General features: G+C 37.6%; 1 protein-coding gene across 1 annotated transcript; it reads left to right on the top strand.

Annotated features, from left to right (window-relative positions):
• The first annotated feature begins 9,398 nt into the window (after positions 1-9,398).
• Positions 9,399-10,962, top strand: LOC147894714 (uncharacterized). Its single transcript, XM_087384823.1, has 3 exons — positions 9,399-9,672; positions 9,881-9,986; positions 10,655-10,962. Exons 1-3 carry the CDS (start codon positions 9,540-9,542, stop codon positions 10,731-10,733), a joined length of 318 nt encoding a protein of 105 aa, XP_087240949.1. The 5' UTR covers positions 9,399-9,539; the 3' UTR covers positions 10,734-10,962.
• The last annotated feature ends 461 nt before the right edge of the window (positions 10,963-11,423 follow it).

Raw genomic sequence — 11,423 nt, 5'->3', positions numbered from 1 at the left:
GACCAGCAACCTCAATCTGGAAGCTTCTGCTAAGCTAGAAAACTCCAAATACGGCACATGAAAATACCAAATGGAGACCATTCTTGTACTTCAAGATGAATGAGAGTATGGCAATGGATCTACACCTAGACCATTGGACAATTTGGCCAGCAGTAGCTCTACTCCACTTGTTGTCACAGCACTAGCAACGGGATCTACAGCGGGATCTCCAGCTACACAAACAGTTTTCGCACTTGTGAATGTGCAAGATGTCATGCTAGGACAACTCAAAACTGTCAAGACATCAAAAGAAGCATGGGATATGTTTGTAGCTCTCTATGAGTCCAATAACACTTCCAGGATTCTCACACTAAGAAACCAAATCATCCAGAGTTTCTGCAATAGCAGTGAAACCGGTCATGCTTACCTACTCATCAGGATCAAAGACTACAACAATAAACTTACAGCAGCAAGAGAGACTATGAATCTAGCACAAATGGTTCATCCTGAATGGACGAGGAGAGGGATACGAGAATCTAGTCCAGAGTATTGCAAATTTGAACATTGGAAGAACTTTAGTTAGTCTTACTCGGTGAAGAACTCAGAACTCAGGTCATTCATGCACGCAAAGGTCATTCCAATGATCAAGCATTCACACCTTCCGATAGAAGCAAAGGCAGAGGCAGAGGTATATCATTCCACAGCGAACTAGTCATCATCAGCAATAAAATCAGCATCAACATCATCCTCAACAACATCAAAATCATTAAAGAGGAATTCATTCCAACAGAGGAAGATTCCAAGAACGAGGGAATGCATCCACCAATGTGTCAAGCACCTAGTGCAACTACTGTCTTAAGTTTGGACACTATGAAAGAGATTGCCGGTACGACCAAGGTGATCAATTTAGCAGCAATCAAGGGAATTCCCAGAAAAGGAAAACATCATGGTGGACATTCTAGTCATAGTCATTATGCAAATGAACATGGGAATATGTTTCTTGCCCAACGAGAAAATGCAGAAGACTAATACAGTGGATCTAGACATTGATTGCAATTCAAAAGAAGATTTTAGTTATCAAGTCACCAAGCAGACTCAGATCCTTGGTACATCGATAGCAGTGCATCATCTCATATGACAAAGCATCAAGAATGGTTCACAGAGATGAAACCATTAGAAGGTTAGAAGAATGTCATCTACACAGCAGATAATACACCGAATCTAGTTTAAGGGACATGCATTATCCCTATGAACAATTTCACTCGTATGAAAGGATTGGTGAAAGATGTAGTCTATGTTCCGAAGCTCACCAGGAACCTCTTGTCACAGTAGGTCAAATGACGGAGCACAACTATCAAGTCACCTTCGATGGAGATGAATGCACTATTAGAGACAAATCCAGAGGATTTCAGCTAGTAGGAAAAGGAGTCAAGGAAGGACGCTTGTTTAGAATGCTAGCTACGGTACTAGATTTGCATGCCATGTCATCTCAACCACAACAGATGCAACTATGTCAATTGGGATGTCTAAGCTACATTTTCTTGGAAAAGTTTACGAAGCATGCTGCTTCGGAAAACAAAAGTGAACCAACTTTGGCAGAAGCACCTCTCGATCAAGAGGTATTCTTGATTTGATACTTACAGATATATGGGGTTATGCCCAAACCTGCAACATCAATGGTTCACTTTACTACTGGCTTTCATCGATGACTACAATAGATATTGTTGGGTCTACTTTCTAAAATTTTTTCCATATTTCAAGAATTCAAAGCCATGGTAGAAAACTAAATAGGCAGAAAGATCAAAGTCATGAGATCAGATAGGGGAGGTGAATACATGTCTTTAGCATTCATGAACTTTTGCAGAAGTCACAACATTCGAAGACAATTCACTTGTGCAGATACTCCTCAGCAAAATGTAAGAGTTGAAAGGAAGAATGGTGCTTTAGCAGACAGTGCTAGAGCAATGCTTAGTGTGAAGAAGTATCTTCTAAATTAGTATTGGGCAGAGGCAATAGCCACTGCAAACTACTTGCTTAATTAGCTTCCTACCAAACCAATTCAAGGTATGACACCTTATGAAGCATTCACTGGACACAAGCCACGCATTGGGAATCTTCACATATTTGGTTGCATAGCATATGCCCACATACATGATGATCATCTCACAGGGAATCGGATGCGGAGTCACGTAAATGCATCATGGTTGGCTATAGTGAAGACAACAAAACATACAAGTTGTATGATCCCATCAACCGAAAGGTCATTATATCTAGAGATGTAATCTTTGATGTGGAATTAAAATGGAAAACCTTAAATACATAGGAGATAGATGCATCAATTTCATGGTCATTTACAAAAAAGGTTGATGAAGAAGAGCAAGAATTGCCAGAAGCACCCCGAGAAGAACCACATCAACTCAGATAGCAGTCTACTAGGGAAAGCAGACCTCCAACTTGATTAACATATGCTCAGAAAGGCAAAGCAATTCAGGTTGAAACCACCAATTATACTCTTATGACTACCATCATGGCTACAGATGATTGAGCCAGTGTACTTCGAAGATGCAGTTGACAAGCCAGAATGGCAAATTGCTATGAATGAAGAAATGGATGCTTTGTACAAAAATAATACTTGGGAATTATGCGACCTTCCACTAGGAAAGAAGGCCATAGCAAACAAATGGGTATACAAAGTGAAATACAATCCATATGGCAACATTCAAAGATACAAAGCCAAAAGGATTTGCACAACAATATGGTCAAGATTATGATGAGACTTATGCTCCAGTAGTAAAGATGGATTCCATATGGTTCTTGATATCACTAGTAGCGACACTTAGCAGATGGAATGTGTACCAAATCGACGTAAAAAATGCATTTCTCAATAATTATCTAGACGAGGAAGTCTACATGCAACAACCAGCAAGATATGTTGAACTAGTAAAGGAGAATCAGGTTTGCCATGTCAAGAAAAGTCTCTACGGCTTAAAGCAAGCACCCAGAAGTTGGTACAATAGAATCGACAAGTATTTTGCTGATCTAGGATACATGAGATCCAATGTAGATTATACTCTCTACTACAAAGTTCAAGGGGAAGACATTACTATTACACTCTTATACGTAGATGATCTGATTGTGACTGGAGCAAGGATAGCTTCATCAAGAAATTGAAACAAAACTTATTTACAGAGTTTGACATGAAAGATCTTGGACTTATGCACTATTGTCTTGGAATTGAGTTTTGGAGAGATTCAGACAGCACCTTTATGAGTTAGCTGAAATATGTTGACAGTCTCCTGAAGAAGTTTCATATGGAAGATTGTAAGATTGTAGCCACTCCCATGGAATAGAGTTTGAAACTTACAAAAGATTCAAAAAAGCGTATAGTCAATGATATATACTATAGGCACCTCATCAGATCTCTTCTATATATGACTATCACATAGCCATATATTTGTTATGCAGTAAGTTCACTTGCCCAATTTATGGCAAATCCAAAACAGTCTCACTGGAAAGAAGCCAAAAGAGTCTTGAGATACATTAGAGGTACATGACAGTTTGGGATAGAATACAAAGGAAGTCATCCAAGGTTGCATGGATACTGTGACAATGATTATGCCGGAGATTAGGAGATCGACATAGAAATATGCATTTTTCCTTGGTCAAGGTGCTATATCATGGTTGTCAAACAAATAGCCAACTCTTTGTCTTTAAGTGAAGCAGAATATAGAGCACTCACTATAGGTGCATGTGAGGCTATATGGCTCAGAAAACTATTGTCACAAACAGATTACTTTGATGAATCAAATCCAACAACAATATGCTGTGATAATCAATCGGCTCAAGCATTGGCCATGAATCTAGTATATCACTCCAGGACAAAGCACATTGATGTTAGAGAGCACTTCATCAGAGAAAGAGTGTTACTTGGTGACATCACGCTACATCATTGTGATAGCAAAGAGAATGTTGCAGACATCTTTACCAAACCACTCAGTAAAGAGCTTTTTTTGAAACATCGACAAGCTTTTGATTTGACATAAAGGAAGGACATTCCCATTAAAGGGGTGTGATGGAATGTAATGTTTAGTCCTTCTTCAATTCCCCAGAATCATCATCTTGAAGGAAGGCCTACTTCATGATGTTGGTCGTGAGGGAAGGTGTTGAGAGACCACGCTCAACATCATGTGATTACATGTGCATAACACTAACACATATAGAGTGCTATAACGGAAAGGGTTAGATGCCCTAACCCTTACCCTAAATGGGTTTGTATATATTCTACATTTTCAACTAAATCTAGTGTACAATTAGTCATTTGTGGTGTGCTCTCTAGCTGTGCCCTCTCTCCTCATCTCCACTCTTCTCCTCTCCCCTCTTTTTATTTTGTCAGTAATGTATAATAAACCTTGGAAAAACAAATATCTTATTAATAAAACTTAACATGATATCAGATTGCATATAATTATTTTGTATATAGAATTTTTAATTCTTAATGTAATTCAAATGAACCAAGTTTATTGGAGACATCACAAAAAGATACAGAATACGAGCATATATGTGATCAATCAATACCTAGAGTGCATGTTGATTTAAACAGCCTAAGGTTTACCTCAAGCTTCTAAGGTCACAAAACCCAAATATAGGCTTATATGTCTTTTAGATCAATTTACTAGAATTATAGTTAAAACCACCTCATCATGTTCCTCTCACATACACAACAATGTAGATGACAATATTTAAAAATTTTGGGAAAGCAATCATCCTACTAAATCAATCATGAACACCTCAAACATTATCATACTAAAAGCAACATCAAAGGTGACAACAAATGTCTACTTTCATAAAGTATGGAAATTCTTGATGAATGTGATTAGTTAGATTAATTTCATGGGAATGTTGACCATGCATTTACCTTTAAAGGAATAAAGTGTTATTATTAGAAAATTCACAAAGTAATGTACAAGCAATGCCAAATGGTAGGAATCTAGACAAAGGAAGAAAGACCCATATCTTTTGCAAAAGTAGATTCCATATCTAAGTAAATGTTGTGTTAGAAAGTGCAACACATGACTCTCTTTAATCATATCTAATATGAGATAGATAGATGAAAAGCTACTAGATGGTCAAAGTTGGACTAAGGATTTGAAAATGTTAAAAACATGTATTAGTCTAATCTTAATATGATTGGATCAAGACATAACTCAAAATTTGGAGTGGAATAATTAATTTTACTTAGAGAGGATATATTTGAATGATTTAGAATGTACTAATGTAAAGAGAAAAGGCACTTTAAGGATCATATTCAATTCTTTCAAATATATAAGAGCATTGAACTATATTCTGTAACTACAAATGTAAAGATAAAAGGCACTTTAAGGATCACAATCACTTCTTTTATATATATAAGAGCAATTGAACTATATTATGTAACTACAAATTCTTGATATAAAGAGGTATATGATAAAGCTACTATCTCAATCAAAAGAAATATAAAGAATGTTGAAGATACATAAAGTTTAATATATGTACATGTACATCCACCCCCATATGCATGCATTACATTTCACACACACACACACACACACACACACATGCATGCATGCATGCATGCACACGCCCAAGTGCACATGCACACACACATATGCATGTGCACGCACACACATGCACACACACAAAAACACACATGGATGCAAAAGTGAATACCCTATAACACAAGCTCGAGTAAAACAGACATACCCTTACACACATAAGGATCCCGTAGTGTGGAGACACACAATTTCAAAAGCTTGCATGCCCATCTGAAAATGTAAAACACATTGTTTACATGTATGCATCACTTACATATTATAAGTCTTTATTTCTTTACACATATCAAAGATGTAGGATTGTACATGAAATATCTTTACCATGCTTAATGAGTATTTTAGGTTTGTATTTGCAATAATTAATAGTTTCAAGGCACTTGGGCCTTAACTTGATTTTAAATGTAAGTTATAAAGTGTTTTGTTGTTCCATATTTCCCAGTCATTGAAGATGCTATTTTATTATTTTTTGAATGATTATGACTAGTTATATTTACTTAGCTTTTAACTTTGATCTATGTTGTGTACTTGCTCTTGGCAATGTAATTTGGATTAGATGTAAGAACTGCCTTTTTTTATCTATTTCATATCATATATACCTCTTGTAAAGGCTTCAAGGTAATCAAAAGTGCAAGCTAATAATTGGATAACCCTTTTAACACAAACATTCATGCATTTGAATAGGAAGTAAGTAAAGCATGGTTTTGCTTTTCAATTTGAAATTGTTTTGTAGATAATTGTATACAAATCTCTTCTTATGTAGAAGAAAACGTTTAGGAATCTTTTTTCCGACTAGTATGACTCCAATGAAAATAGTTCATCAGATTATCTTCTTTTGAACTATGAAATATAAAAGATTAGCAATTGTTGTGCATGCAAAAAGGTGAAAGTGGGAGCGTGTAGTTGGTTGAGCACTAGTCTTAGCCTAAGATTGATCACATTTGTGACTTTTTAAGGGATATTCAAACAAGCCCCATTAAGAAAAAATGTCATTCACATATAAATCTAATCACCATCTATTTGAGTTAAGAAAATTACTTTTAGAATTATGATATTTTCAAATACCATTTATATGGCATTTGTTCTTCTTGGGTTTCCATGTCATGCACATAATCCTTCTTAGAGATATCGCTCCGAACCACAAATGCCTGTGGTCGACGTATATTTGGCCAAATGTGGAAGGGTTCTAACAGGCTAGACAAGACATTAGTAGTCCAAAATATGTATTATAAATTGATAAGCTATGAATTTGATTGAGTGTTTGCAATGAGAAGTCTGGTTTGTTGACATCACATGTCTATTAATAAAACTATGAAATTTGAACTTTGATTTGTGTCAACTTGAAGGTCCCATGGTTCTAAAGTTAGCTAGATCTTTTGGTGAGACCTCATGCCATATAGTTAACCAACATAGGTTGCTTCTTCAAAATATTCATTTTCAGAGGGATACTCCATCGATGTAAAATATATACTCTGACTACCAAAGTACTCCATAATATAAAATGTACATCATGATCAACGATGGAATCACCGACCAAGACTTGTGTTGAAGTACATGGAGGTGGCTATGACTAAACTAACCATTTTAAAATTCTCCTAGATATAAAAATGACAAGCAGCTGGAATATTTCTACTTTGATGTTTTTCTTTACAAAGAATTATCATTAGAATAATTTTTAAAAGAATGCATTACATATTATAAATTTTGAACCAAAGTAAGATAGGGGACACATAGACTATATAAAGTATTGGGATGATGTCTCATCGACAAGATAGAGCATTGGGATGATATACAATGCAATCATGGAGATTGATGATTTGTGTATAACTGTTTAAATTGTTAAAACACTATCTTAGCCTTTAAATTATCAAATGCAACCTATATTACCCCAAACTACTAAGGCAATTGTGCAAAAAAGCTATCTAAATTTTTAAAAGTTATGTGGTGCAAAAGTATTTGATTGCTATATATAGTAGGATCATAAACATGCAAAAGTATTTGATTGCTATATATAATAGGATCATAAACATGTGCTAGTATACCTTTATATTTCTGGTTCACAAGAGAGTGATATTGTGAAAGACTATGCTATAGTCATCTTGGGACCAGTGTGCTTTTTCTAAGCAAAAGGGATGCATATTTTTCTAGTAAATTGCAAGAGAGATGGTTTATCATTTTGATAATCAAAATTTGACTCAAAGTTAGTGCTTTAGGTATAAAGATGCAAACATGTACTAATTTGAATTAGAGACTACTTGGTACTCTCTTTAGTAATGCTTGAGAGTTGAACTTAACACATGGTTAAAGCCATACCGCATTCATTATCCTAACCAAGCACTAAGATGTAACAAGTCTCCCACAAAATTATTTTATGAATGGCATTCTTTTGTCTCTTCCTCTCGAATTCACATACATAAAATAGCAAGGAGATGATTTGTGTAATATATTGACACACCCTTCGTTAAAAGGGTGAGCTCAAAAAACAAATGCCAAATAAATCTAAGTTTCCCAAACACGTATGTGGGGAATGCTAGTAAATTGCAAGGCAAAAATATGAATTCTCCAAAATTTTCATGATTCAAAATAATGTAAAAGATGGATGAAAGTGAGTATCATAAATTCTAGAAATTTCATGAGCACAAGAAAGTTGTTTGCATTGATTTCAAGGGGTATCATTGCCTAAAAGTAATATTTTGATTCTTTTATTAAAAACACATAGATACACATCAAAATAATAAAAAAGACATTGTCCTTCGAGTGGTGTGAATCACGTCTAGTCACAAAATTTGTTTAAAAGTATTTCATCATGGACTGGCCTACATTAGGAAGAAACCATCTAAAAATAGCTTTTGAGGCATAAGGGGAAGAGGACAACTCCACAAAGACATTCTTTTAGAACTTTCTTGTTAGCCAGGGAGCATGGACAATAAAGTGTGCTAGGGGGTTGCCCTAAGGGGGGGAAAAAGAAAAAAGAAGATCTGCAAAAGTTGGGGAAGCCCATGAGCTTGGTTCTCTTTGGATTGCTACGCTTTGATGCATGTTTTACCTGATAGCCCTTTGAATATTGCTCCTCACATGAAATGCTCTTCACGAGCATTTGCAAATTAGTAGACAAGTGCTCCCAATATAACAATGACTTTCTACCCAAATGGATTCTCAACCTCAAGGGGCTGGGTGTAGTTAGTAAAGCCACAAGACAACACGTCTATACACAATGAATTGGATGACAATGATGCGTCACCTTTGACTCATCACACGGACAAGGGCAGCTGCAATTTGCGACAGAACCGACTCAAAGTTCCTACACTGATGGATTCTCAGCTTCAAGGGGTAAGGTGCGGTTAGTGAAACCCATGTCTATACACGATGAAGTGGATGACAATGATGTGCCACCATGGACTTGTCACACAAGGACGAGGGTAGTTGCAATTGTCGATAGAAGAAGATGGTCGTGCTTTGCTCAAGGTGTGTGCATGTAGGGCAAGGTATGGTTGTGCGGGGGGAAATGATGCAATACGACGGCCAATAGCCTTGAGAAAGCCAAGTGAGTCTTTATAGACTACGGGCACCCATGCCCGCCCATGGTGCATTGCATGATGCGTGTGGGCAGTGGGCTAGACGTGGGTGTTGGGCAATCTTGCCCATCCATGATCCGTGGGCATGCCTCTAGGGGTGGGGTCCTGTGAGGCAGATAAAGAGAAGAGAAACAAAAGCGTAGAGGGAGGAGAGGTGCAAAAGGAAAGAAGAAAGGATAGGGATGAAGTATAAAACGATAATTAAATAAAAAGAAAGGAAAGAGGAGGAAGAAAAGTAAAGAAAGGGAGAAAACAAAATGGATAGAGATGAAAGGGTAGCTTAGAATATTCTTAGTTCTATATAAGAACCCTAGCACCCTCTTCATCTAATGCTCTGAACGTGTTTTTGTGTTAGCTTCTTCTTCATTTTTGTTCTGTTTCTTCTTCTTCTTGTGCTTGAATGCTCCCTTTCCTTAGCACCATGCGCAAGGAGGACACCATCAAGCTCATCAGTGCTGAAGGCTTCGAATTCATCATCGATCGCCAGGCCGCCATCGTCTCCAACACCCTCAAAAGCATGCTCACTTCTTCCGGTCCGCTTCCTCTCCCCTTCCCTTACCTCATTTTTGCTATTTGCTCTTTTGGGTTCTTCTTTTTTTCCGTCTTTCGTCTTTCCCTTACCTCATTTTTGCTATTTGCTGCTTTGGGTTCTTCTTGCTTGGCCTTTCCCTTCGGGTAGTCGCCTTAGTTGGACCGACCCACACTCGTTTGATGCGGTTTTTCTTGTATTCCGCCTTGCAGGGAGCTTCACAGAGACCGAGCTCGGTGAAGTGAGGTTCCCAGAGATTAGCACTCCCATTTTGGAGAAAGTCTGTCAATACTTCTACTGGTCCTTACAGTTTGCCAGGTGAGACCCTTAGCAGTGCATTGGGTGCCAAGATAGACCTTTTCTGTCTTAACACGTAATAGATCCTGTCGTTTGTGCGCTTCTATTGTCTCTGATGGATTACGTACATGTTATCTCGAATTTTCACTCTATGTTATCTGATGTGTCAACACTATTGTATAATCGGGGTAGGTGAAGGTTTACCGGAGAAAATTCCTTAATAGTAAGCTATCTGTATCGTTTAGAGCTACCTTTGCCCCCCTTGGTAGGCTAGGCAAGTAGCATCCTCTGCAAAAGAACTTGCAGCGTTGAGATTTGACTTATTTGGGAGGCTTATTTCGACGTCCTGTAGCATTCCATAGATAATCTTGCGTCATGGCAAGACATTTCTGACTCTCGTTGATTCTCTTTGGTGCACAGATGGCTCCCTGACCCAATGAACTTTATGTAGCTCAGTGTTTTTTGCTAGATTATTTTTTTCCTTTTGAGGGGGGGCATCGATACTTAGTTCGTGAGGTTGTCTCGTGCGTGACATACATAGATCTGTCTGCGTATATATATGTTTGTGTGCGCGTGTGCACATGCGTGCATGAGGTTGTCTCCTGCCTGATGTATATGTGAGAGAGAGAGAGAGAGAGAGAGAGAGAGCGCGTAGGTTTCATTTGATTCTGATCAATTGCATTTTGCAGTGGCATTGAAACAGAGTTCCACATCGAGCCTGAAATTACGTTGGAGCTGATGATGGCAGCCAACTATTTGCACACATGAAGCCAATGCGGTTTTTGGCTGCATCCCTTATGTTACTATGTGCAAAGATTTAATGCAAAGCTTCTTCGGAAACTGTAAACCTGTGCAAGGATATGCTGTTGTGCGGCATGTTGTCAATAGCTCATGAAACTGGAACCAGTGGACAAGGGGCTCTGCAGCTTGTAAATTGGACGTTTTTGTTGTGCCAGCAAGGGAGTTAATTAAGCCATGTTACTTTGGTGGTGGTTCTTTTTTTTGTCCTTAAAGAACTTGGATTGTGGTCTATTGTGCCTTCCACAGTATCATTATGACACACCTAGTTCCCCTTTAGTGTAGGCATTGCAAACCAGAAAAAAAGGCTTAATCATTTCATGCCAAGAATCTCTATTTGTTTTTTATTTGCTGCCACAAGCAATCAGGAAGGAGGAAAAGATTTTCACACAAAGAAACAAGAACTTCTATGCAACTAGATGAGCTAGATGAAGTAGAGAGGTTTTAATACTGCAACTGTATCGCTCATAGTATCTCTGAAATTAAAAAATCATCATGGAATTGAGCAGCTTTAATGGAACAAGCAACATTGTCAATAATCTATGCTTTCCAATGAAAAGTTCATCTTGCAAGCACATAGACCTAATGAAACATGCAAACGCAATAAAAGGTGGTCCGTATGAGTGAAAAAGGCCTCTGGTGTTGGCATAAACTCGTTTA

This window comes from Dipteris shenzhenensis, chromosome 14, assembly GCF_047967505.1.
Source record: "Dipteris shenzhenensis isolate YYH24624 ecotype China chromosome 14, Dip_SZ_1.0, whole genome shotgun sequence".
Classification (NCBI taxonomy): domain Eukaryota; kingdom Viridiplantae; phylum Streptophyta; class Polypodiopsida; order Gleicheniales; family Dipteridaceae; genus Dipteris; species Dipteris shenzhenensis.
The sequence above is the reverse complement of the archived record's forward strand: the minus strand, read 5'-3'. Positions and strand labels throughout refer to the sequence as shown.